At 41.7% G+C, this 27,915-nt stretch overlaps 3 protein-coding genes across 4 annotated transcripts in view; 2 read left to right on the top strand and 1 right to left on the bottom strand.

Annotated features, from left to right (window-relative positions):
- The window catches only part of FRMPD1 (FERM and PDZ domain containing 1), a 115,253-nt gene extending 113,818 nt beyond the window's left edge, over positions 1–1,435 (top strand). The window contains 1 exon segment of the mRNA XM_025046561.1: positions 1–1,435. This exon segment is cut by the window's left edge and continues 42 nt beyond it. Within this exon segment, the coding sequence (XP_024902329.1) occupies positions 1–862 (862 nt within the window). The 3' untranslated portion in view covers positions 863–1,435.
- Positions 1,436–5,167: 3,732 nt separating this feature from the next.
- Positions 5,168–15,771, top strand: TRMT10B (tRNA methyltransferase 10B). Of its 2 annotated transcripts, none has more exons than XM_015589123.2 (9): positions 5,168–5,247; positions 7,447–7,649; positions 8,088–8,196; positions 8,818–8,942; positions 10,472–10,624; positions 11,743–11,821; positions 12,470–12,537; positions 14,279–14,402; positions 14,961–15,771. In XM_015589123.2, exons 2-9 carry the CDS (start codon positions 7,464–7,466, stop codon positions 15,065–15,067), a joined length of 951 nt encoding a protein of 316 aa, XP_015444609.1. In that variant the 5' UTR covers positions 5,168–5,247; positions 7,447–7,463; the 3' UTR covers positions 15,068–15,771. The 2 variants fall into 2 exon arrangements, with proteins under 2 accessions (XP_015444609.1, XP_006911627.2); XM_006911565.3 differs by lacking the exon at positions 5,168–5,247 and adding an exon at positions 5,369–5,624.
- Positions 15,772–16,936: 1,165 nt separating this feature from the next.
- The window catches only part of EXOSC3 (exosome component 3), an 18,324-nt gene continuing 7,345 nt past the window's right edge, over positions 16,937–27,915 (bottom strand). Inside the window, exons 2-5 of the mRNA XM_006911564.3 lie at positions 21,464–22,216; positions 20,547–20,696; positions 18,434–18,585; positions 16,937–17,397 (exon numbers count right to left, since the gene is read on the bottom strand). Coding sequence (XP_006911626.1) covers positions 17,196–17,397; positions 18,434–18,585; positions 20,547–20,696; positions 21,464–21,784 — 825 coding nt within the window. The 5' untranslated portion in view covers positions 21,785–22,216 and the 3' untranslated portion in view covers positions 16,937–17,195. The remainder of the gene's footprint in view (positions 17,398–18,433; positions 18,586–20,546; positions 20,697–21,463; positions 22,217–27,915) is intronic.

Here is a 27,915-nt window from a genome sequence, read left to right as displayed (position 1 = left end):
GAAGTCTTTCTTGTGCTTTGCCCCAGAAAGCCGTCCTAAAGTTTCTGCCAGTCTTGGGATGGCCACATCTTTGGGGTTTGCTGGGGTGAATGAGACCATGGTCCCCAGGATTGGGATGGAGCAGTGCAGCTGCCAGTTGTCTTATGCCACGTGCTTCCGCGGCCTGCAGCCTGAGACAGAGGATGAAGACAGGGACTTGGGAGCACACTCCACAGCCCCCCTCACCTCACCGCCCTCTGCAGGAAGCCGGCTGGCCCTGCCCTGGAGGCATGCCCGGGCCCACAGCTGCAGCACTGAGCCCCTGTCGAGGAATAGCCACATCTGGCCAGAGTACTGCTCCAGGGCTCTGAGACAGCTGAAAGCTGCCCCCACCAGCACCCCAGAGGGCTTCGTCCGACTCACAGAGAGCTTGCTGGAATTACAAGACATTTTAGAAGCTTCCTGGGGGAATGGGAACAAACACCCCCCAGAGAAGTGTACCTGGCACTTTTCTGAAAGCCGGAGCCACCTCTGCATGGGCTCCCAGAAGCTCCTGTCAAGCTGTCAGCATGTGATCAGAATGGACCAGTCCCCCGAAGAGATGCAGGGTGCCGTGCGTGACACCTTCCAGCACCTGGTCCAACTGGCTGGCCTGTGCTTCCAGTTCACAGACTGCAACCGCTGCTCCGCCCGGCACAGGGAAGCAGCGGGGAACCTGAGGGACGTGGTGTACACCTACTACCAGTTTGTAGAGGCCGCCAAGCTGACCTGCGAGAGAGGCTACCATGACCTGAGTGTTAAACTCTTGGCCCGTCAGTGCACGGCCCTCACAGCTGCCGTGTTCTGTTTGACACAGAAGTTCCGGGCATCCACTGCCTTGTGAGCAGGCTGGCTGCCCAAGTCCCCTGCCCTGGACACTTCCCTGAGAAGCCCCTTCCATTCTGCCACCCACTCTCTCAAATGTTTACTATTTAGAGCATTCAAATAAACTGCTGCTTAATCTTGACCTGAATCATACAGAGTGATATGATTTGTTTGGGTCAAAACATTCACTCATATTCATTCAACATACATTCACTGAATACCTGCTCTGGGCCAGGCCATGTGCTAGGAGCTTAGGATATAAAGAGCAGTAAGACAAGTCCCTCTCTGGTCAGGATGCTCACAGACTCACTGAGGATAAACAGATTACCATCAGTAAAGTGTGTATTCTAAAAGGAGCATACCCTGGGGGTGAGGAAGCAAGAAGTCACAAACTGTTCCAAGAAGGCAGAGATGAGCGAGGAAGGTGGGGGTTCACTGAAAAACATAATCTTTTCATACCACACTGACTTGGCAATAGCCTTTGCAAAAAGGAAAGAATACATGTGATATTTGATAGATTCCATCTTCCCAATTTTCGCTGTTCAACTCCGGTACTAGGAGAGCTGGTTCTTTTTGGTTGCCTTGCTGTAACAAGAACAGGTTACCACTAGGTGGCAGTAAATGCATTAGCTGCATGGCCACACTCATCCAGGTGTGCTCTAACTGACTTGGCAATAGCCTTTGCAAAAAGGAAAGAATACATGTGATATTTGATAGATTCCATCTTCCCAATTTTCGCTGTTCAACTCCGGTACTAGGAGAGCTGGTTCTTTTTGGTTGCCTTGCTGTAACAAGAACAGGTTACCACTAGGTGGCAGTAAATGCATTAGCTGCATGGCCACACTCATCCAGGTGTGTGTGCTCTGTGCTTTATCTGAAATGATTGCACCCCTTAACCTTGCACCCTATTTTTGTTTTAAATAACCGAAAAGGCAAACATTAAAGCCTTGAATTTTATTTGCCTTTTAAAGAATAATTTTAGAGCAAAGTAAATATATTCAGTAACTTTCTCACTAATCCCAGTTGAGCCAGCTAATTCCAGGTAATCTTGATGGGACCTTAGAAAAGCTAAGTCTTAATTTCTCAGTGCTTTGGCTTTCTCTTCTGTAAATTGGAGATACTAATGGCACCTGCTTTGTAGGGTAGAAATCTAGTAAATAACCTAGTAAATACTCAGAAAGTAATAAACCACAGCCATTATGAATGCCTCTCATAGTCTGAAATCCTTCCCCGCATTTTGTTTTCCAACTCCAGGAAAACTGATCTCAAGATACCCTTGGGATACTTTTTCATCTGGCTTCTCTGTCCAGGCCAAAGGTGGTTTAGACACTCACTCAAGGGTTCCCTCTGTTCCTCTGGTGCTCCTGATCAATTGTGAGCTCAGTGCTGCCTCTGTGGTTCCTAGTTCCTCTCCTTCACCCAGCAAAAGGAGGAGCAGAGATGGTGTTCAGTCACGTACCCAAGCTCTCCCCAATCAGAAGGCATAGAATACTTTGGGAGAAAAAGCATCCTTCCCATCTCCTGTTAGCAGTTACTTGTTAACTAGTAACCAGTTAACCAGTACTTTTGCCAAGAAAAGATTGATTTTCTTAGAAACCTGTTTCTTTTTCACAGAATACTTTGAATAATATTTAAATAAGCCTCTTGAATACAGATTTGAAGTGATTTCATGGCAATGGCAAATAGGAACCATAGGATACCAAAATAATAAAAATTGTATGAACTTGAATGCTTTTCTCATCAGAAAGCTAGGAATACTACATAATATTTATGTGAAAACAATCTATATGTTCACAAGTTTAGGGAAGGAGCTCAGGATTTCAATTCAGTCGAGGCTTGAATCCTGGCAGTGTTGTTATACGCCCTTCTCTCGGTCTCTTCCCCATCTGACAAAAGGAAATACTAGTCCCCATTTAGTGAAGGCCTACAATGTGCCAGAGGCCTTGAATACATTTTCTTATCGACAGCACTCCAGAGCAGAGATTGTCATATAATATACATTCAGCATTATTGTGAGTAATAATTATGGAAGGCAGGAAGAAGACAAGCCTCCAGCACAAGCCCTCGAATGTTTGTTTCCTTCTTTCTTTGCACCCTCTCCCCCCAAATTCATTAACTTTCTTGGGTTGCTATAGTATGGAGCTGGCATTTTGCTCTGCAGCTCCCACAAGGAGTACTAAGTCCCGAAAGTTCTGGGAAACCCTTCATTATTTGTTGAGACGCTAAAGTGCAAGGGGAGTTGTCCTGTTTAGCATTGTCTTTGAGATATACAGCCCCCCTACCTGAGATAGGCAGAGCGGGACTACCTGCTCCACAATGCAAGAGTCAATTGTTTAATGATAAACCACTGAACATTTACGTTCCTCTTTCCTTTTCCCACCCATCATCATATTGGCTGATTCATTTCTTTCAACAAATATTTATGGTACACCAATGCAGGTGATGCCTGATCCAGGATTATAGATGTAAATATTTGGGTGAGAATCCTGTCTTCAAGTGCTCTTGGTCCAAAAGATAAGATGACCTGTAGAGATAGAGACCTACAACATAAGGCATGGTGTGTGCTAAGGGCCACCAAAGAGAACAGATAAAGAGAGCTCAAAGGAGAGAAGCATCATTGGATGTGGGGTAGAGTAGTGATCAGGGAAGGCTTCCTGTAGGAGGCAGCATTAATTAGAACTAGTTCGTCAAAAGGTATTTTTGCGTAGCTACTGTGAGTCAAGTCCTGGATTTGACAGGAAGGTAAATTTTGAATGTGTCAAGAAAGAAAATTCATTTGTTTATTCTGTCAACAAATATTTACTGTGTAGTGGCACTGGGAATACAATTATCAACATGATGTAGTTCCCCCAATGAACTTATAATTAGTCTGAAAGTCAAAGAAAAAAAGTGATAGGTGATATAAAGAAGAGAGTGCCAAGATGGGGTAGGATGAGCCAGTCTTACCTTGGGTGATCAGTAAAGACCTCTCTGAAGAAAGTTAAGTTGAAGCCTAAAGGATAAGGAGCAAGACATGGAAAAAGTGAGAAGAAAAGGAAGAGTATCTTCCTTTGGTGTGGCTGAAGCATTTCAAGAAGACAGCTGCGACTAGAACAGTGAGCTGGAGGAAGAGCGATGAGGTTGGAAGAGCAGTCAAGAACCAGGCTACACAAGGCCTTGGGAAGGTTAGATTTTACATCCAAGTACAATGGGAAGCTGCTGAGGGGTGTGCAATAAAAGAGACACATAATTATTTGGCAAATGGATGGGGACTGGGTGGGACTGGGGGAGCAGGCAGTGAGACCAGCTAGGAGGCCTTTGCTGTGGGGAAGTAGCCACAAATGAGCTCATTCAAAACTGAAGAAACACAAGAACAGTGGCAGGGAGGGGCAAAAGGTATGCAGCACGGCTGAGTGCAAGAGGCAGGTACTGTTAGGTGTGGTAGGAGCCACTGAAGACCACTGGAGCCACTTTGCAAGCCCTGCTGAGTGGGAAGCCAGAGCAGCTTCTGAGCAGAGAAGAGAGACATTAGAACTGGGTTTTAGAAAAAGACTTCCGGGGGGGAAAGAATGTTTAGTTTTAGCATTTAAAAATTGCTCCAGTAGCAAATAAAGGATAGAGCATGGCTTAGGGACAGAGTGGGAGGTGTTGGCAGAGCTGTGGAAAGAAGAGTCCAGAGGGAAACAGTGAGAGACCAAGGAGGTATCCAACAGGGCTGTGGTTTCTTGGGTGGGAGATATTTCAGGCTCATTCATGGTAGGGTCTCTCTGAAAGGGTGAGACTTCTAGGACTGCAGAATAAAAGGGAGAATGATAGTTTTTATCAGGACAAGGCTTGGGCAAGTCACTTCAGGTGTCTGAGCCTCAGTTTTCCTGTGGATAAGTAAGGAGAGATGGAGAGGGAACAGTGGCCAGAGGCTAGACACTCCTTACCTGCTCAAGCCCGAAATATTTCTGTTGTGAGCCTGGACAGCCAGGTGAAAGGGAGTGTGTGCTCAGGTAATGGCTGTGTCAGCTCTTGGGCCCTGCTTGTTGTGGAGAAGCCCAAGGGAGGGCAAGGTCTCCAGGCTGCGAGATGAGGGGTGGTTCAAGTCTGGTTTCAGCCCAGTTTCGCAAGTCCAGTCCTTGATAGCCATCAAAGCTCCTGGTCACCTGCAGCAGCCCTGTGGGGGTCGTCTAACGGCTGGGACTGTAACCGCATCTAACAGTCAGGGAATGGGGCTCAGAGAAGTCCAGCAACACTTACGAGAGGACGCAGCTCTTTACCGCCAGGGTGGGGCTCAGAAGCCAAAGCCTCAGCTCCTGCACATGGAGCGGCCAGGGTGAAACCCACAATTCCCAGAAGGCCATTGGGGGGGAGGAACCGGAAGTAAAGACGGAGGCGGGGCCTGGTGTGCGCCGCTGCTGCGTGAGGTGACGGGATCAGGTACGCCCGGGGCTTGTGGGGGAGTGGGATGGTTGAAGGGGGATTGGGGGCGGGGTAGGGTTTAGGGTTGTCCGGCCCGTGCTACCGCAGCATTGGAGAGCAGGGAAGACGCTCGCGAAGCAGCGATTAACAGTCATGTGACTTGATGTCCCACGCCTTCTTGGTGCTTCCCCTCCCTGCTTCCCCTCGCACTCACAGCCTGTGGGCCAGGTGGAGCTCACAGGCGGGGTACTTCGCAGCCCGGAATCTAGGTTTTCTAGTCCTGAGGATGCTAGAAGGGTGGAGCCAGCTTCGGTGGACTAAAATTTAGAATGAGAAAATGAGGGAAGCGTGCAGAGACTGGTCCTCCGCTTAGAGCCCAGGGATGCGCTCATCAGGTGGGACTTGGGTTAGAAAACCCAGAGATGGGGGCGGGGACGGGATTTATTAATTCGGCAAGTATTGATGGAGCATGTGTTATGTACCAAGCCCTTTTCGAGGCGTAGACAACATAGTAGTGAACAAAGAAAACAGAACACTTGCTTACAGTGTAAGAATGGGGAGGTTCCGACAGAAAATAAGTAGAATAAGTGCCATGTTGGGTAGTGAAAATCTGAATCAACTGAGAAAGGTAATCATATAATTACCTAGGGGAATAGCATTGGAGGTACAAAGAACAGCAAGTGCAAAGGCCCTGAGGTTAGAATCCTTGGTATGTGTGAGGAAAAGCAAGTAGACCAGACAGTGCAGAGGACAATAGATCAGGGAGGTAGACCTTAATGATCAGTATAGGCCATTGGAAAAGCAAACTTTAGCTTAAGCAGAAAAATGAACAAATTTCAAATCTTAATTTTTTGCATTTTACTTTAAGAAAATTATACCCGAAAAATAAATTTAAAGGTCAAGGTAACTAACAGAAAAATGAAAGGTAATTTGAATTCTAATATTTCATATGGAGTCGATAAAATTCAAAGTTGTTGAATCAAGAAGTAATAAAAACAGTCACGGGGATGTAAAATACAGCATAAAGAATATAGTCAGTAATATTGTAATAACTATGTATGGTGCCAGATGGGTACTGGGGTGGTTACTTTCTAGGTTATATAAATATCTATTTATTGTGTTGTACACCTAAAATATAATGTATGTCAACTATAATTAGAAGATGTTTAAAAATAATTTTTTTAAAAAAATCAAAAATCAATAATGGTATAAGCATATGGTTTCAGGTTAAGGAGTCAATCACCAGAACTAAAACACCTGGTTAAGGGTTGCCACTAAAGGTGGAAGGGGTCAGAGTGAGGATCATTACTTTTATTATAAATAGATATTTTGACCATACGCATGGATCATATTACATAGATTTGCTTTTTCAAAGTTATTCCTTTTTCCTAAAATGGTGGTAGCACACTAGACTCGGAGCAGCCATGAGTAGTGATCAGTCCACTCTTCATGATACTTAACTGTAGACTGGAGTGTTTTATGCTCATATCTTTCTTGGGGATTTTGAACACCACTTTGAAATTGTGACATTCGTTAAGTGTGTTGTATCAGTGGTTTTCTGTATTTTTCTACCTCAGGACTTCTGAGGGATATTAAACATTCTCACTGGTGACTGTGGCTTTCTGCTGTGGTGATACTTAACTGAGTTGGGGCCGGGAGTACATAGCTTGGAAAAACAAATTCTGATACATCACCAGCAACCTTGAAGAATTCTTAGCTGGTTTTAGGCCACTCTTTACCATATTTTTTGGCTAGCTCTTCATCCTCCAAGGATGTGTCTAGTGCAGGACTTTACATATAGTAGGTACACAATAAATATTTGCTAAAGGAATGGTTATGAAAATAAACAAACATAAAGGAGGTGGCTTTTGCCCTCTCTGTCTCACCCTCAATTCATGCATTTCAAAGAACGCCATAAATGATTTGGTTTTCTGTGTCAGTGCAGCAGTGAATAAATCATTGACTGCTTGGAGGTGTCAGAAATTGTGCTTGTCTTCTAAGAAGTGGATTTGGCTCTCTTTCTGCTGAAATGTTTTTGCGCTGACTCATTTCTCTGGAAGACACATGCTTTTCAATAAATCCGTGTTAGTATTTTATATACTTCTCCTTCAGAAACACAAGAACACTATTTGTCACTTGGATATAGGGAAACACCTCTGTAAGTGAAATGATATAATGCCTTACATAATTGTGCTTTTTTCTAATCTGGGTGAAAAAGACAGAGAACTAAGCACATGGACTGGAAATTGGAAGGGAGTGCCCAGAAAACAGAGTCACATGTGCTGCAGGAGCAAGAAGGCATCCTAGAGGACACAGGCGAAGATGGCATCTCTGAAAGCTTCCAGCTTCTACAGATTGATGTGGAATGTGAGCTGCAAGAGGGAGAGACCCTGCCCACAGGCAGTGCAGTGTGGTGCTCGGTAAGTGCAGGGTTGCGAAGAACATGGACTTTGAGATGATGAAATGTCCCAGAGACTCCTGTTCGAAGGGTAGGTTCTGGTAACAAAAAGACTGGGAATGAGTTTGGTGTATTCCAAGGGCTGAATTTCCTGCTAACTGGTTTAAGGCTTCAGTTCCGTTTGAGTCACAAGAAAAGTAAATAAAGTTCAAGAGGAATTTTTGAGATCAAAAGTCAGGAAATCTAAACTCTGCTTTAGGCCTGGTTTGTCACATCTCTTTTCTGGAGCTCTGCTTTCTCTAAACACAGCCTAGTCTATTTTTATTTTTAAGACTAATATCCTTTTTCTCTCCTAACTTTATATCTAAATTTAAAAAAATAAGTAACTGTTTCTAATATTCATTTTCCTTTTTGGTGCTTATGAAGTTCTCAAACAATTTTGTTTTCTGGATAACTTAAGAAAAATGTCCAAAGAAAACAGAGACACTGGGAAAAAATAGTTGCAGCAAAGAAGAGCAAAAGAAAGCAAGAGAAAGAAAGAAGAAAAGCCAATCGTGTAGAAAATTCAGGTAACAGTAAATCAGATTGCTGGTATAATTATATTTATTTCTTAGCAAACGGGTATCTACATGTTCCTAGAAGAATAGGAATGTTGTTTTTAAGTAAAAACAAACATCTGGGAGGTAAGACCCATCTTCGTATTTTATTGGGAATCAAAATATCAAAGAAAAGAAAATTGAAGTCTGTCTTTCAAATATAAGCTATTTAGTATATTTAGTGCATATGTGTTTATAAGCTCCGAGGTAGAAGGAATAATACCAGCAACAGCTAACATTCAGTAAGTGCTACGTGCTAGATTCAGTGCTAAGAATTTTACATGGATTACCCTAAGGAGTAGGTACTTTTATTATCCCCATTTTGTAGGTAAAGAGACTGAGGCTTAAGTAATTCAATAACATAGTTAAGATGATACAGGTAATAAATGAACAAACAACATAGATTTAGACCCAAGCAGTGTGCTGCAGAGCCCACACTCGTCACCACTCTGCCATACCTAAACTGCCTAATGAATGAAACCTTGCACAAATTTCAAGTTTCTCTTCATATCCAAATAGTGAAGATTTGTTTCTTAACTGAATATTGTTCCTTTGTTTTCCCACTTATATTCTTTTCTGGTATTTCTCCTCTAGGCATCTGCCCCCAGCACAGCAAACGTTTTCTGAGATCCTTAACCAAGGAGAAACTTTTGGAAGCCAAACACTCAGGACCAAGGCTCTGTATTGATTTGAGTATGACCCACCACATGTCTAAGAAGGTAGAACATCTAGTAAGCTCTGAATTCCTACTCACATGAGAGAAGTCCAGAAGGGAGCAGCTTTCATGAAGAGCATAGCCAGCTCCACCTTCTGTGATTCTATAGTAAACCAGCAAAAGTGTTTCGTTTTCTACACATGGCTAAGTTCCAAGATGGCTGTTGTAAAGAATCAGGAAGAGAATAGACATCTTCTGGTTAAGTTGGGAAATTTTTACCTTCTGTTTTGAAATCAACGCTTTGCCCCTGTGTTCATGGTGTCCCCAGTCGAGATGGAGCCTTTCAGGTTCAATTCTCCGAAGATCTTTGGTCTTTTACTGGGGAGAGAAATACTTGCCTGATTGCATGTTGGGGAGATTACCTAGTGGGAGGTTTTCCTGTAATGTATGTAGTTAGTGGTCTTCCATTTACCCTATTGCTGAAGGAGGGATTTCCACTCTGGAGTATTTGGGGTGGCTGAACACAAACAACACTTGACAGTGGTGAGATAAAATTGATAGCAGTTTATTAGTCACTATGCTCAGCCCAGGAGGAGGATGACACTGACACTCAGAACAGAATGAACAACCAGGGACTTTGGGAGGCAGGCTTTGTAGTATCAAAAGGGTGGAGTGCCCCGTGGTCCCTGCAGGAAGATGTGATTGGTTTTTGGAATAATTCTGTGGGCTGGCTTGGAACTGAAACCCACTGCTCAGGGATAGGCAGGAAGTACACCTGGTCCCTTTGATTAAAAGGATCTTTTAGCTGGGGGACCTTATCTGTGGGAGCAGATCTGAGAGAGGCTCTTGCAGTCAGGGCCATTCATGGCCCACCTGTTTTCACCAGATGTCAAGGCAGCACACAATATTGGGCCTTAATTTTTGGCCTAACACTGCAAAACAAATCTTTTAGTTTTCCAAGATTCCTTTTGTATGTGCTAGTGTTTGCATGTTTCTCAGAGAAATTAGAAGATCTGAAGGTCTGCAGTTCTTACTTGGTACCTCTAACTATAGCCCTCTGAAAAAGTCAGCAAGTATTTTCTGTGTTTATATTGATATATCAGATTAAATCAAACCCAAAGCCTTCTTTTTCTCTACTGAAACAAATAAGGCAGATTGTGAAACTACCTTCTGTAAGGGTGAGTTCTCTGAATCAGGACAGAAGTTAAAACTTCCAATCCTGTTACATCTGGAGTTAGGGAGAAGGTGCCAAGTTTATCTGATGGAATATAAAAATGTCTGTATAGTAATCTAACTTCTTTTTAATAAATAGTAAACACATGGTAAGACTTTAGATAAAAGCTAAAAGAGCAATTTCATATATTAGATACATAACAGCAAGTCCACAAGGAAGGAGAGTTCTCAGTTTTTCCATTAATTCACTGTTTCTAGTATCATTACCTTAACGTTTCATCTATAAGGTGTGATGCCATAGAGTATAACACGTACTCACACATACATGTCCTCACTCCTGGAATAAAAGGAGTCCTTCTAGTTCATGAGATTTTCCAGAATGGCATCTTTCCACCTTAAATCGTCCTTATTTCTTTGAAGGAATTAAGTAGACTGGCTGGACAGATCCGAAGGTTGTATGGTTCAAATAAAAAAGCTGACAGGCCATTTTGGATCTGCCTTGCTGGATTCGCAACAGACAGTCCCCTGTATGAAGAGTGTTTGAGGATGAATGACGGATTTTCTAGTTACCTGGTAAGCCTCATTTTGCATATTATTTGAATTATCTAAAAAGTAGGTTGTGGGTAATTTATTTTTACTTTTTTATATTTTGATATATAAAAAATATATTTAAAATTATATGTTTTCACTATTACAATCTAAAAATTTTGAACCTTTCGTCAGTTCTTATATTTAAAATTTTTCATCTTTCCACTGCATTGGCATAAAAATATTACCAGTATCTAAGGTTGTGTTTTGTGTCCTATATATTATATGCTAGAGGGTATACTCAGGAATGTTTTGGGGAAATGCCATGGCTCCTTTCTTGTTCTCAGTAATGCAGAATTAGGAAATATGAGTTTTGGAGGAAGAGAAACAATCCTTATGGAAGTGATATGGATTTAAGATGAGTTTTAGGAAGAACTAAGTTACTTTCCCACTCTTTTCATCAGATCTCATAAATGTAATGATTGATATATAGGGAAGAATCCAGTTCAGTTCGTAAGAAATGCCATTATAAATGCCTTCCATGTTTGCATTAGGTGGCTGAGACTGGCATTGTGGCCTTTCCTAGGGAGGTCCACGGAGACAGTGAGTGTGAAAAGCGCCCTGTGCAGTGCTGCACAAATTCATCATGGCTGCTGTCACTGTCTTAACAGTCCCTCCTGTAGTGCAGCTGTTTCCAGCCTTACTTTTCTCTATACATGTTTTATGATTCCTGTCCGTGAACCAGACAGACCCACTCTCTCGTTTTCCTGTCTTCATGCCTTTGTTAGATGATTCCCCGCACTGTGAATGCTTTCTTTTGTACGTGTCAATCTCACCACTTCAGAAACCCAGTTCCAGCATTCCTTTCACTAGAAGGTCATCCCTGGTGTTGGCACTCTGTCACCTATGGTCTTAGGACATGCTCCCTATAGACCTGTTAGGGCCTCTTCACTTTCTCATTTTGTAAGGTTGAATGGCTGTGCCTTTCTACTTCCCCCTCCCCAACTGAGCACTTTCTGAGAACAGGTTGTCAGACATGTAGCCCCTTGATGTACCTATAGCCATGCCTGATAGAAACTAGATGTCCAATAACTGGTTGCTGCAGTGTCGGCTATGTATTAATCCTAGTTCACACTTCATTGGATTATTTGCATTCTTTTTAGCTCGACATAACAGAAGAAGACTGTTTTAGTTTATATCCCCTGGAAACCCTTGTGTACCTGACTCCTGATGCAGAACATGGTATGTATTTTACTGCATGGATTCATGTAGCACATTGTACATAGCCCTTTGTTTTATTATTCCTTGGGTGGCAGAATTTGTTAAAGCCACCCAAGGCATATCATTCCCCACCCCCGCAAAAAAGGAATGAACATTACTTGAGTACCTCTTATGGACAGATGCCTTGCTGAGTGCTTTGTCCTACTGTGGGCACACAGCTGCACAGATTTAGTGTCTTCATCCTCAGCCAGACCTTGTGAGCTACCTGGTGGCCCTTAGTTTCCCTGGTCAGCTCTCCGCATTGACCCTTCTTGGATCAATGTTAGATACATCTTTTTTTTCCCATAAAATCATCTATTGCACATAATTTTCAAATTTATTGATATTAAGTTGATCTTTGTATTTTTTTCTAATTATTTCACATTTCTCTGTAATTTTAATTTTGTCTCCTTTCTGAACCCTAAGATTGATTTGGGTCTACTACCTTTTTTTCTTGATTAGATATGCCAAAGATTTGTCTATTTATTGGTCTTTTCAGAGAATTAGCAAATCTATCTTTTTGGTTTCTATTTCATTAAATTTCTACTTTCATCATTTTTTCTTTTTACTTCTTTGGATTTAGAAATTACAAAGCAGATTAAATCACAATGGCCTTCATTTTTTCATTAGCTCTTGAAGATGTTGATCTAAACAAAGTTTACATCCTTGGTGGACTTGTGGATGAAAGCATTCAGAAGGTAAGTGTACATTTTAGGCCTAAAAACTGTGTTTTGAAAAGTGGTGCTTAACTTTTAGAGGCACCTACCCTGTTATAATTTTACGCAAAAGGCCTAAAAACTCAGAGGATAGGAAGAAGGAGCCTATTCTGCCTAAGTTGGCCCTTCTGCTTGTGACAGTCCCGCTCTCCCCTCTCTTCTCATCAGCACTGTCAGAAATCTGGACTTGTGAAATCCAGTCAGAACTGGAATGGGGCGTGTTTAGTAAGTACATCAATAGCCGTTGTTGACTCCTTTCTTCTCTCTTCATTCCTGTAAGGATAACTCTGCCCTTGACCAAGGAAGCATTGACTCAGAATTCTTAACAGCTGTTCTTTGTGAGAGTAGTTTGCTGCTGCTTCGTCCATTTTCCCTGCTGACATAAGTCTTATCATCTCAACCTCAGTAGTACTGTCCAGATTTCCTTTGTTGAGTTGGAATTTTATTACAATAATTAGCTTTTCAGTGTTTCTATTATATAAATATTTGTTGAGATGTTATTTGTATTTACTAATTAACATTGCATAGATAATAAAGAATGAAATAATAGTTAAAATGTATAAAAAGGAATACAGTGAGAAATAAGTCTCCCTCCCATCTGTTTCCCAGTGTCCCCCACTTGAGGCAACCACTGTTTTCTTGTGTATTCCTCTTGATATATTATATGATCACACAAATATCTGTTTGTGGGTATATTTTTATATAAATGTTTTTCATACATGTGAGTATATTTTATATTTTTTCATGTATGTGTGAAATACTCACATGTTTAACACAGATGATATTTAACTGAATTGCATTTATTCTGAAAAGGTTAGTGTTCCATGACTTTATAGCGATAATCTAAAAAAATGGAGGAGGGGAGAACTCTTAATAATGCCCGCTAATAAATGAGAAGTGCATAATAGAATCAAAAAATCATCATTTTGTCACTCCCAGGGTAATCTTTGATTCAGGGAATTGATTGAACAAAAGGTTGTTGAGGAACTGACTGTTCACATGGTCTTAAGGGCAGATTATAAACGATAAGCTAGAACAACATCAGAAAAGGTTGACCCAAAGGATGAAGGGATTCAGAACTAAATCATAGTCAAGGAACAGTTGACAACTGAGACTATGAGTCTGGAGATGAGAGGATTCATAGTGGCATGATCACTGCCTTCAGGTATCTAAATGGCTGCCTTGTGGAAGTTGCCCTTCCTTTTAATTGGGCTGTGACCTCAATGCTGTCTTGCTGCTAGTGGTCTGCTTGACTTGAATCCCATCTCCCTCTCTAATCTGCTGCTACCAGTTGTCTCTAAACTGAAAACTCCAGATATCCAGAATTGGGTCTTACTGAGTTAGGGCCAGGCATATTTTCTTCTGATTGATTAGTCTTCTGACTGATTAGTGTGGACTTTTGGATGCAGATTGTGGCTGTAGATATGCTTCTTTTTACTTATTTCTTTCTTGGTTGTAAGTAGTAGTGAGTGGAAGCTAGTGGATAAATGACTCCCAAATAAGTAAGGTGTTGCTGCACAAGCCATTTCTTTTCTTGGGATAAGTAAATACTCTTCATTATCTGCAGTTTCTTCCATTCTACCATAGGCTACTATTTTTGATACTTATCATTAATTATGATAAGTATTAAATATACAGAGGGAAATTTGAGTGGTGGTAAATGGGGATTACAATATCTTCATGTATTATTTTTAAAAGAAAAATATTTAACTGTGATTTACAGAAAGTGACGTTTCAAAAGGCCCAAGAACACTCTGTCAAGACAGCACGCCTGCCAATCCAGGAATACATGGTCAGACGCCAGAATGGGAAAAACTATCATTCAGAGATATTGGCCATCAATCAAGGTATTGTTCACATGGCCCACGCTTAATGAGTATTAGTTCTGGTGCTGCTGCTTTATTCTTTACATCATGTTTAAGTATGAATGGCCTTTGAAGCAGTCTTCCCTGTGACTGATGTGCTTGGACTTTATTGCATGAGAGTGTTTTCATTTTTTTCCTGATTCTCAAGTCAATATGGTTGAAATTGTTGTCTTGGTCTAGAGTGCCCTGCCTTTAACCCATCATTGACCAGTGTGAAGTCCTATTTGTTCTTCAGGATTCAATTCACTGGCATCTTGGCTGCTCCCCTCCCCGACCCCAGGCCTGATAGAAACTCAATGTTCCCATTTATTCTGTTCCTCTCTGTTGCAGTTTTGTCCATTCACAGACCTGTATCTCTGTGTAGGCTGAGGTCCTTGTGAGCAAGCAGGACCTGTATCTTAGCCTCTGTCTCCCTAGGATCTAGTACCATGTGTGGCGCAGTAGGTTTGTTGAATGAAATATTCCAGAACATCTTTTTTCTTATCATTTACTAGTTCTCTTTTAACAATGTAGTCACTGTGCTTTCTGTTTACCCAACAGTATTTGATATCCTGTCCACTTACTTTGAGACTCAAAACTGGCCCGAAGCATTGAAGAAAGGAGTTTCTTCCAGAAAAGGCTATGTTCTTCAGAACTCAGTGGAATGATGGCAGCCTAAGATTGCAGCTGCAGGAAGTGAAGTTGCTGGAGTGGCCTTGACCAAAGAGCAGAGCGAACAGTGGTGGTGGCACACTTTTGCCTTTACTTGACATCTTGGATATTCACTAGAATATAGGTTACTAGTAACAGGGACATTTTATGCTCTTTTTTAATCTCCCATAGTGCCTGGCTCACAGGAAGTGCCCCCAGATATATGTTGACTAAAAGTTTATGGTAACAAGAAATTAGCTCAACTACATGACTTTGGATGTGTTAACTCATTTTTGTACATCTATTTGTGAAAACCCTTTTAATGATGGTTTAAATCATTATTGTTGTATCAAGAGTTTAATTTTCACTGAACTGGTATCAAAGTTGAATGACTTTCCAGCTCCTTTTGATCATGTTGTACATGTGCTTTGCAGGATCTGCCTGTCCTAATCTAGCCCTGCTTTAAGCCCCATAGCACTGTTCCCACCTGTGGCTCCTACCCTGTCTCCCTTGCTCTGCATATGGGCATGGAGGGCTTCTCTCTTCCTAACTGTAGTCCCCTCTAAAAGGACAATTTGTGGAAGTACCTTCGTATCCTCTGAGCCTTGTACAAACTAGATTCTTCATATATACTTATCAGGTCAAACGGAACAGCGAAAACACAGTATTGATAAGTCTAATTTGAAAATAACCAAAAAATACATTTTATCTGACACAAGCATGTTAAAGAACCTCTTATTACACAAATCCCAGTGATCTATTTTCTCATGTCCTAGTTAGATACAGTTGCTTCAGTTACTCTGGCCAGTTTGGTTTAGTCAACTTGATAGCTAAACTGCTAGCAAATTCAAAAAACGTATTCTGTATCTCAAAAGAACCAAAAGGTTACTTCTCTGTTCTGTCCCCTCCCTTTTATAACTTAATCCTTCAGGAGCTATGACCACTTGATAAATTATATCAGTCTTTTTATTACTTAAAAACAACTCAGTTTTCAGAAAACATCTTTAGGAGTTCCTATTGTTCCTTGGTCTTTATCAACATATTGAATGATTCCATAGTCTGTCATCCAAAAGAGACCTACTGTGGATAGGTTTCAGTGGTAACTCTAACCATATTTTCAGGGAGGTTTCTGACCCCAGAACCACAGACCTAGATCATCTGCCAGGCTTCATTCACCTCTAAGGTTTTGCTTAAAATACCAAATAGCAGAAGAATCTCCCCTCCAACTCCATCACAAACCTCTACAATTTTTTTCAAAACCTAGGCAGGTAGTTTTTTGTTTGGCTTCTAGGAAACAATCTTAGTAAAATAAGATTTGGTTGGACTTGGATTCAGAGATCCTTATTATAGTGTTGTTTATATTACAACAAAAAAAGATATATCCAAAATATCCTATAATGTGAAAATGAAATATATAACTATTGAATTTTAAATAGCAATCATGGAAGAAATATATTAAATGTTGTTTGAAGTAGACAAAGTCTATGACTAGTATATAAAGTATAATACTGTATTCCAACTTGAGAAACACACATTCACATATAGTTGGGAGGGTAGGCCCAGTTAACATCTGTGCCTCAGTTTCTTCTACTAGAAGGATTATGTGTCTTCTTCAGTTACGAAGAATAAATGAGTTAATCCAAGCAAAATACTTGGAACAATATTTGATCCATGGTAAACACAATAATTGTTACCTGTTACACACTTACCACTAAGTAACAGGATTACAGTTTTTATTTGCTTTATACTTTCTACGTAGTCTACGTTTTCTTTGGTGAGTATATTTTATCATGATCAGAAAATAGTTATTTTAATGCTCACTTCCAGTTCATTACAGAAACTGCACTCTAGCAAAACTAAAGTTAATACCAAATAAACCATAACACTAACTTTTGGTAAACTTTATTGCAAAGAACAAAAAAAAACCCACACCATTATTTTATAATGATTTTTCTCACCCACAAGAACATGGATAGCAACCAGTTTTTTATAAAAATATTTCCTTTTAAGACTCCAATAAGACAATATGTACATTCACATCTTGTCTTCTGAAGATTTAATGAGGACAGGTTCACCTGAAAAAAATTTTCCCTGGGAAATCCACAGTCTCTTGGTTTAACTGGCCCGTAAAAAAGTCCACATAGATCAACTTTCTGCCAATCTAGAAAAGATTTGTTTTCTTTGATCTGCTGTCATGTGTTCACAAGCTTCTAAAATGTTTGCCAAGATTAAGGTTTGCTGAACTGTTTTTGCCTTAACCCATATTCTTCCATTCATCCCAAATACTATTTCCAGGGGGTAGAGTTTTCCTACTTCCTGTATGATTTCACAGTCTGGAGCTAGCAGCCTGGTGAGAAAGAGGAAAGAAAATGAAATTTAACAAAGTGGTAGGGTGTGACATGACCCTCCTTTAGGAGGAGACTCCTTTTCTAGGCAGTTCTCCATACTTATTCAAAGCCCTACCAATATCTTTCCAAGAACAAGGCACATGACAACATTTGTTACCCCTTTTCTTCCAAGAAGCTTTACACTTACCAGCATACCGGAGGTCACAGTGGTGGACCATCCTCTACAAAGAAATTAAACTCCCTGTGTCGCCAACTTTACCAAAAATGTATAAAGTTCTTCCCTTACATAGTTAAAGTATCTTAATTCTAGGCTTTAGAATCCCTGGTATTAAATTTAGTACTTGGAGAGAAGCATTAACTCTTTCAAACCACAATGGTACTGCTTGGTTAATAACATGCTTCTCTAATGTCCTGAACTAATTCTCCAAATCTGCAGAATAAATAGCAAAGAGAGGCATGCAAGATAGCTCTGAACTTCAGGATCTAGAAGTAAAGCCCTTTAATAGGGCACCAGCTTTGGGTAGGTAAAAGTCTAAACACCTAATGGAGAATCTGCCTCTGGGAATTATTAAATCTACCAGGACAGAATAGCAGGAGACTTTGGTGAATGTCTGCATAAGCTGAGGATCACATCAGTCTAGCTGCATGGGCTCCTATTATTAGAGAAATTTGGTGATTTTCTACAATTGTAAACTGCATATGTATTCAAGTGACTTAGAAGGGTTGGAAAGGCCAGTTTTTACATTTGGGCTGAGTATATCAGCTATAAGGAACAGCATACCTTCTGGGAGAGCAGCTCAGACTCCATATCTACACACTAACTACACTGTTAAGTACATTTGAATTTTATGTATTCCATTAAGAGAGGATGGGGCTAAATGCGTGAGTTTACAATTGTGCTAATATAGATACTGATTTTTTAACTCTGAGGAGATTCACACATTGTTACAAAGAACCCAAATCCCAAAGATCAGTCAGCTTTCCAAGGAAGTATAATTATAAAAGATAGGCAAGCCAGAAGGCATCAGGACTTACTTTCTAATTAAGCCCAAAGTCACTTTAAAAAGTAGACCATCCTGTCCAATCACACCCATTCCGTTGGCTCGTCCACAGCTGTCAATACAGACCATTTCTGGTTCCATATCTTTATTAGCAACCACAAATTGTCCATAGATGAGATCTCCAACCTACAATGATAATTAAAAACGGTTCATCCTTCTGAACGAATCGCTCTTAGGTGCTACTGTTGGTTCTTTCCTATAGACAGCAATGCCAACCACCTACAGTTCTGTGGCTTAATGTACTGACTACACTCCAGCATTCCCAGAGGCACTCTGGAGTTTGGTCTTAAAAGGCAACATTAACACATGTACCCTTCCCCTTCACCCACCAGGAAGTCCCCAGACAGGGAGCCAACTCAAAGCCAAAACCTCTAAGGTTACACCATCCAATCTGGTAGCTGTTAACACACATGTATTTATTTAAACTTACTTTTAAATTAAAATTAGACACTTGAAATTCATATCCTCAGTTACATTAGCCACATTTCAAGTACTCAACAGGCACCTATGGCTATGGGCACCCATGCTAATCAAACAGCATCATCACAAAAATATCTATTTGCACTGCTTTAGGAAATTACAGAAGATTGATGGATAGACAAACTGGCATGTGTATTATTCACAGCAAAATGGAACAATGGTAATTCACTGACACCTCTCCATGCAAGATTTAATTGAGAACCTCAGAGTTGAACTTCAAAATGATGAAACTAAGGAAATTGAGAGTGAATTATTCTGTTAAGTACCTACTATTTGTCCATGCAAGATTTAATTGAGAACCTCAAACTGATGAAACTTCAAAATGATGAAACTAAGGAAATTGAGAGTGAATTATTCTGTTAAGTACCTACTATTTGTTCATGCAAGATTTAATTGAGAACCTCAGAGTTGAACTTCAAAATGATGAAACTAAGGAAATTGAGAGTGAATTATTCTGTTAAGTACCTACTATTTGTTGGTGACTAGAGGAACTAGAACATTCTCCGCCTTTCAGAGCATTTGGTCTTGGAGGGCAGTGGAGATGTACATATAAATAACAAACTTTATTTCAAGCCAAATTCAGTAAGGCTAGAACAAAGTTATAAGGATAAGTGCCTTAGATTAGGAAATGACTTTACAGAGGTGGTGGTGTTTAGCCTGGGTCTTAAAAGATGAGTATGTGTTCCACAGGCTGAAAAGGGGATAAAGGGAACAGCATGTGCAGGAAATTTTGAGTTCAGTAGTGCTGTTAATTAGTTTGGTGTGGGTCAAGCATGCTGCATGGAGATATACTTATGGATGAGGGAAGGCTTTTAGAGTGTAATGCCACAGAAATCTGTAGGCTTTGAAGAAAGGGGAGTGTGTGAGGCTATCGGCTCTCAAAAGCCTGGATGGAGGGGCAAAAGTGTATAGGCAGGGATGTTAATGAGGAGGTACTTGACCAACTCCAGTCAAGAGGTAACTAAGGCCTGAATTTGCAAAATAGAGATACAAGGAGAAGACTTAGAGAATCAAATAGGATCAGTAAGATAAGATTAAGCAACAAAAGACAGATGAAAGGTGAGAAGGGGCAGAGAAACCACCAAATTTCTGGCTTAAGTATAGAATGAGTGTGGTTTTGCCACCCAAAAAGCCCAAATAGAAAACTTAAGGAAACACAACTGCTCCTCTATCAACTCCAGGAAGAGATTGTTGGGAAACAGTGATGTGACTGAAGTTGTGAAATGACAGTCCCAGCACTTACAATCAGGATAGATGCATGGCTGATAAGGCAATCTGCACCATTTATTCCTCCTTCCTTCCTAAGCCCATGACTTACTTCTTTGTCCAGTGGATATGGGCATAACAGATAATGACAGAGAGAACAGATATAATCTTTTAACTCAGTAGAGATGAAGTAACCCCCAATATAGCAAATGTAATAAGTATGTGGCTCTGGCACCAGAGCTGGAGCGTCAGAAGAAATTCTTGGGAGCCTGGATTACACAGATGCTTGGAGATAATTCTATAGAACTGGGGAAAAAAGGTCATGCTTTGGAACAATTCAGGTAGCCTACTGGATATTTGGATGCTTTCCTTCTTTTGAAACCAAAGGTTACCATCATTACCTGCACATTTGGTCTGTTTCTTTTAGTTGCACCTTCAAATGCCAAGTAAGACAAAGAAGCTGGCTCACTCCCTCCAACATCAACTTTGAATATATCTCCAGATTTAGCTGTCACTATGCCAATCACATGGTCTCCTTTCACTGGGACATACTACAAAAGAAATCAGAATGAGAAACAACCATAAATGACAATCATTTCCAAGATACCTTGGAAGATATCTTCAGCAAGTCCTTAGTGGTTATTTTAATATTTGTCATTAAGAGATATTTAGAAAATATTTTGAAATCCAAATTTACAAATTAATACAAGTCTTACAACAAACTTTATCATATGCCACTATCAGTAAAAGAAACTCAGATCATAAAACTCTCAGGTTTACAGCTTCTAATAGTCTGTTCATTTGAGCCGGTATCCCATACCTTTTCGGTACCCTTATCAGGGAGTCCTTAGCTTCTACTTGCACATAAGTCCGGTGGCACAGGCAGTCCTCAAAACCAAGGAAGGCCATTAAATTGTCAGACAATTTTTCCTATGTGAAAGTTCTTATTCTAAGAAAAATCTAACTCCCTGTGACATCTACTCATTGAACCTAGTTCTGTCCTTTGGGACCCCTTAAAGATAAGCCTGGTTCTCCCTGACCTTTGAGATTTTGAAGACAATGACCATGTCTCACAGTCCTTATCCCTTATATGCCAAGATATCTAGACTCCTTTCTCTCCTAGTCGCACTTCTAGGGCCACGTTCCAGTTGTGTAGTCCCGCTAAAGGAGATGCAGAGGTGGGCACAGACACATTGACTACAGGCTAGCCTTAAGAGAGGAGGGCTCCAGCGCCCCCTTTCCGCTTCTTCCAAGAAATCTTCCCAGAGCGGAGATACTACTTTTATGGCCGTACCACCCCTCTGGAGTGCCAACTCACCCGTTTCTGTTGCGAGTCCACCCAGTAAACGCCGCCGCCGCTGCCGCCGGGCTCCTTGTGACGGAGGCGGCCGCACTTGGTGACCAACAGGCGGTCGCCACAGCGCCGCAAGCCCGGACCGCACACAACGCGCACCCGAGAGCGCGCTCCCGCATTTAGGCGCAGCGGTCGCTCCCCTGCACCTCCTGGGCCTTCTGCGTCCTCCTGCTCCGGCAGCAGAAGCTCCTCACCCGGGAGCACCACCTGATCTAGCACAGTGCACGCCGCCCGCGCTCTGCCACCCACAAGGGACTCGGCTGCGACACCCGCAGCCTCAGCCATCCTAAGCGCCACCACAGTTCCCGGCTTCCGCTTCCGGCATCGCGTCCAATCACCAACCCGCCCAAGTCTTTCCGTTTTCCGCTGTTACGGCCTATTGGACTTGAACCTTCATCTGCGAAGCTTGATCCCTGTGGACCAGCGGGTCCCCACAAGGTGACTATGCCTGTGTCTCTAACAGGCTGCCTACCCTGAAGTCTGTTCGCTGGTCCGTACGAGAAACACGCGGCTTCAATGCATCGCAGAGCCTCTACTTCCGGTGTCTCGGGTCGCACAATAAGATACAAAACGCTCCCACTTCGGGTTCCGAGGGAACGTTGGGAACTGAGCAGAGGCTTCGGGAGTGAGCCCTTCTGATCTCGCCCTCAGGAGGAAAAGTAGTTTCCTTTTCCAAAATAAAACCTTGGTTGTTGCTAGAGAAGATATCTATTCACACTGTGGAAAACATATAGAAGAATAAAAATTAAATAAAACAAACTAGTCTTGCCCCCATTTGTCTCCCTTGCTAGGCTGTCATCTAGTTTTCATTCTTTGTAGCCCAGGGTCTGGCACAAAATAGCTAATACCCGATGAATGAATAAATAGTAACGTTTTGGCGTGTGTATTTCTCCCTAGACTTTTTTCCCTGCAAATATAAACATATAACATGCACATTTGCACACAATTGAGCTATCTACATGGCCTGAGAAAAATCAGTAACTGCAGTTAAATCCTTCTACTTTTCCTAGAGCACGCTTTAGTTGCCCATGTGAGAAGCTGAATTCAAAATCCATAGCACTTTAGGTCTGCTCTTTTGACTTCTAGGGCTCTTACTTGAAATGATGATTTCCTCTGTCAACTGTCACCTCCAATGAGCCCTTGGTCAGATTCTCCAGCAGGGATGAAAGTTCCTGGGCACTGGGAGGGCTTGGCTCTGCTCATCTTTTTGAAGCATCTCCTTCCAACGTGAATTTTTAGGATGTTTAAGACAGACCATCTCTAACATGCCCTCCAAATCTGGCAAGATACCGATAAACTAATCGAGTAAGATGCCAACTGAAACGTAACTTTTGTTGTTTTGCGGATTATTGTTAAGAACTATTCTTGGTCAGTTATCTTGACAGAAGGGGTGGTGTAGATTCTTTTTCTCTCCTTCCAACTCCAACCCAGCTCCAGAGGGCCGAAACTGTAGGTATTCCGCGACCAACAATGCCTGGATATTGACTGGCCCAAGGCCATGTCAGAAGGGAGCTCAATGACTTCCCGGCCAGGGAGAAAGGGAGGTAGGGAAGAGAGCCCAGGATTGTCCCTCAGGCACTCCACATCAGTAGAGGAGGCCTGGAAGAAACTGCCCAAATATGTCTACGGAATTCCATCAAGTCCACTTTCCTGTGGGGGCGGCACGTGGGAATCCGTCTGGCTCACAGTCAATAGATGAAACCAGATGTCAGTAGGAAGTCCTTCGCCTTGAGACCAGAAATTCAGGCCGCTAGGGACGGGCCGTCGGGACCCCGCCCGCCAAGCCCTTCCCGACACACCCGAGGGGCATCCTGGCCTTTGCGCTGCAAGCCGCCAGGGCTGTGCTGAGCCAACTCGGCGTCCTGCGGCCACTGGTGAGCGAGAGTGCGCCGCCATGGCCAGGGTAGGTGTGCAGGTCTCCGGGGATGCGAGATCCGCCCGCGTGTGGGTGGGTGGGAAGCCGAGCGAGTGTGCGGAGCCCGGCCATGAGCTGGGCTTGGGCGACGCGTGGTCTGGTTTTGGGGTCCCATGGGGGTTGCAGTTGTGAAGTTCGCGTTGTGCAGTTGTGAAGTCCGACCTGTGCGTGTTGCCTTATTTGGGTGTGAAGGTGGCCGCAGCGACTGGGAAATGCAGAAGAGGCCAGGGCCATACAGCCGCGGACGCACCTTCGGGAGTCAGACCATGCCCCGCCCTCGGCCAGCGTGTGGCTGACTTCTTGGCGGATTGCCCTGCGTGGGGCTTGCAGCCTGGGAGCCAATGCAGTCGCGGCAACGTCGTCGACTCCTTTGAGAGTACGCCTCCTTATTTCTGAGTATTTTCTTCGGAAAACTACCAAATTGCCCTTCGGAAAGATCGGACCGACCACCTTCTGGCCTCTTTCCCAGAACTTCGTCTTTAGTAATCTTTGGTACTTTAGAAGTTAGAAAAGTAGAATCTCACGGTAGCTTTTTCTTTCCTTTGTGAGATTTAGAGGTTTTTTCCCTTTCACTCTGCGACACTAGCTGAGCCTTTGCTCTGAGCCAGGAATTGAGCTGGGGAATCAGCTGATCATGGTCCCTGCCCTCGCGGAGTTCACTGTCTCCACATGAAAATACCAAGAGTTACAGTTGCTGTAACAGTCTGATTATTGTCAGCCCTGAAATTACAGAGGATGGATGAAATAGTTTTCTTTATGTAGGAGGAAGGCAAGATTCAGGATAGGTATCCCAAAAGAGGTACTATTTGAACCTTTAACATTTTTTAGTTCACTGGTTTCTAAAAATTACAAATTAACTACATACTGGTTGACATACAGAAATTAATAGCAAAAGAGTCCATGGAAGTAATGTTAATATCTTTATTCAAGCACAGGATTGATAATAAATGCTCAGGATTATCACTGCAGCTACTTGCTACAGATGTTTTTAATCACAAAGAACTCTGGCTAGGAAAAACTAAAGAGAGTTTTAAAGAGTATAAGAGTAGGTATAAGGACAAGCTATTACCTGTAGTACGGAGATAAAGCACCCAAGGAAGAGCCTCTCTCCTTAGCAGGACTGACTAAGACCTTGTGGAGAGGGCATGGTCATGGCTTCTTAAGTGGCAAGAAGTCACTAGGGATCTGTGCTAGTGGGACGTGCTAGAAATCCACCCTCCAGAACTTGCTGACGCTTTCAAGGGTGCTGCAGAATGCTATTCCTGGGGAGGTGTCTGCTGGGTAGAGTGCTGGGGAAAGCTACTCTTGGGGAGGAGTTTTGTAACCCTGTTACAAAACTGCCCCGTAGGGTGCTAGGGAAAACTGCTGGCTGCTGAGTTCTGGCCACCATGCAAAACAGGAGCAGATACTGGAGAAGTTACCCTGCTGCAGAGGTATACTAGAGAGCACACAGGAACCAAAACCCATTTCATTCTTCCAGCAATGCCTCTGCAGGGCCTTCTACCTATAAAGCTTATCTTCATTGACAAAAAGCAAAGGAAAAATGTTTTAAAGGCCCAGACCCATTTTCTCAGAGCAGACGGTGAAAAGTGAGTTTAGAGCTGAATGGCAATACATTGATAACTGGCCCAAGGTCTTATGAGGTTGTAGGATCAACAAACTCATCAGTAACAGCAATAAGGTAGAGTCTACACACATCTGGATGGCTTTACTGATGAATTCTACCAAACGTTTGAAGAATTAATGCCCATTATTCATAAACTCTTCCAAAAAATACAAGAGAGAACTCATTCTTTAAGGCCAGAATTACTCTAATATCAAACCAAAGATATCAGAGGAAAAACTACAGTTCAACATCCCTAATGAATATAGACACAAAAATGCTCCACAAAATACTAGCAAACTGAATCCAGCAACATATAAAAAGGATTATACACCATAACTAAATGGGATTTACCCCAGGACAGCAAGGTCTTTTAACATCTGAAATCAATTAATGTAATATACCATATCAATAGAATAAAGGACAAAAACCAAATTATCATCTCAATAAAGGCAGGGAAAAAGCATTTGAAAAAGTCCAAATGATAAAAACACTCAATAAACCAGGATTAGAAAGGAACTTCCTCAACCTAATAAAGGGCATCTACAAAAACCCACAGCTAACATCATACTTCATGGTGAAAGACTGAAAGCTTTTTCCCTAAGATAAGAAGACGACAAGGAAGTCTGCTCCCTCCACTTCTTTCAGCATTGTACTGGAGATTTTATCTCAGGCAATATGACAAGAAAAATAAGTAAAAGGTATCCAGATTCCAAAGGAAGAAGTAAAACTACCTCTATATGTAGGTGATAAAACCTGGTACATAGAGAACACCGAGGAATCCATTTAAAAAAGTTAGAACTAACAAGTTCAGCAAGGTTGCTAGCTTACATACAAAAATCAATTGCATTTCTGTACACTTGAACAACGGAAAAATGAAATTAAGATTCATTTACAGTAGCATCAAAGAGAATAAAACATCTGGAAATAAATTTAACAGAAGAAATGCCAAACTTAAACTCTAGAAACTACGAAACATTGTTGAAAGAAATTAAAGACCTAAATAATTATGTTCATGGATCAGAAAATTTAATAGTGGTAAGAAATAATATTCCCTAAATTGCTATGATATACAGAGTCAGTGCAGTCCCTATTAAAATCCCTGTTGTCTTCATTGCAAAAATTGATAAATTGATCCTAAAATTCATATAGAAATTCAAGGGACCATTAGTTAAATATATATTTGTGTGTGTGTGTGTATGTATGTATGTATGTATGTATGTATGTGTATATATATATATGAACAAAGTTGGAGGAATTCTGATTTCAAATCTTACTACAAGGCTTAGAGTAATCAAAGCAGTGCAGTATTGTCATAAAGATTGAAATCAATGGAATAGAATTGAGAATATAGACATAAACTCTCATATTTGTGGTCACGTGATTTTTGACAAGGGTGCCAAGGTAATTTTATGGGAAAAGAAAAATCTTTGAACAAACAGTGTTAGGACAACTGGATATCCACATGCAAAAGAATGAAGTTGGACCCCCTCTCTCAAACTATATACAAAAATCAACTCAAAGTGGATCAAAGACATTTCTTCAAAGAAAATACATGAAAGGCCAATAAGCACATGAAAAGGTGCTTAATGTCATCAATCCAGGAAATGCAAAGTACTGCTCCATCCCCACTATGGTAGCTATAATCAAAAAGATAACAAGTGTTGTCGAGGTTGTGGAGAAATTGGAACCCTGATATATTGCTGATGGGAGTGTAAAATGATGCAGCCACTTTGGAAAACAATTTGACAGTTCCTCAAAAAATTAAGCAGAGTTACCATATAACATGGCAATTCCACTCCTAGGATATACTCAGGAGAATTGAAGGCCTATGTCTACACAAAAACTGCATATGACTATTCATAGAATTATTCATAATAACCCCAAAATGCAAACAACATAAATGTTCATCAGCTGACAAATTGGTAAATGATTCCATACAATACAGGTTTGACAGTGCCTTTCTCCTGCTTGAAAAACCTCCAGGGGCATCTTATCACCTACAGGAAAAAAAACAAGACTCTGCGAATCTGCTCTTTGCTCACCTTGCCACCCTCATCCTGCTCCTCCCTAACGTATTTCTTCTGAGTAATACCAAATCACTTGTAAATCTCCCACATATGTGTCCAGGTCTTCATGCCAGTATGCCCTCTGCTTAAAATTCTTTTTAGGTAATAAACCAATCTCCCTCTCCCTTCCTAACCGCTCCTTCAAAACTGGGTTGGATCACCAGCTCCTCCAGGGAATATCTTCTGAGCCAGAATAATATTAGGCACATACTAAGCATTATATGAGTGTTTGCTTTTTTTAAAAATAAGCTTATGTGATAGTAGCACTTCGTTTTCTTTGAGTTACAGAAGGCTCCTGATTGAAAGAACACATTTGCTTTATTGGTTGTTATTCTGATTCTTGCCAGTGCATTAGCTCTATCTCAAGTATTGTAAAATCAAGTGATCTTTCCACCTGGACACTGAAACTGAGAGGTCATTCTGGTACCTACCCCAGGGGACCTCTACAGCAGAACCCTGGGACCTCTGCCATAAAAATGTCTCATCTACTCTTAGTCCTTTCTCTTTTGTTTCTGCATCCCCTCCTACCACCAACTTTCGTTGTCAACCTCTTACCCAGTCTTTCTCTCCCTCGTACTGCTGCTTACTCGTGCTTTCTCTCCTCCTCCTTTGGTGTGCTCATGACCATGATGACTCCAAGTGGCCTTACTTTACCTTATGACTTTTCAGCCCCAGCTCTCTTGCCATCTAGCTCACTTCTGATGTCCCAATTCAAATCCCAAAGAGTATGAATCTGTGCGGGCAGAGCTTTTTGGCCTGGCAGCCTCATGGACCATGGCCAGTCTGTGGCCTGGTTACTCAGATACTTGCTGCACCCTAGCTAATGGGT

This window comes from Pteropus alecto, unplaced genomic scaffold (assembly GCF_000325575.1).
Source record: "Pteropus alecto unplaced genomic scaffold, ASM32557v1 scaffold114, whole genome shotgun sequence".
Lineage (NCBI taxonomy): Eukaryota > Metazoa > Chordata > Mammalia > Chiroptera > Pteropodidae > Pteropus > Pteropus alecto.
Note: the sequence above shows the minus strand (reverse complement) of the source record. Positions and strands in the feature narration are given on the sequence as shown.

Coding starts and splice junctions, on each gene's coding strand:
- TRMT10B (XM_006911565.3), top strand. Junction 11,822..12,469: donor GACTCCTGATGCAGAACATG/GTATGTATTTTA, acceptor TTTTTTCATTAG/CTCTTGAAGATGTTGATCTA. Junction 14,403..14,960: donor GATATTGGCCATCAATCAAG/GTATTGTTCACA, acceptor TTTACCCAACAG/TATTTGATATCCTGTCCACT.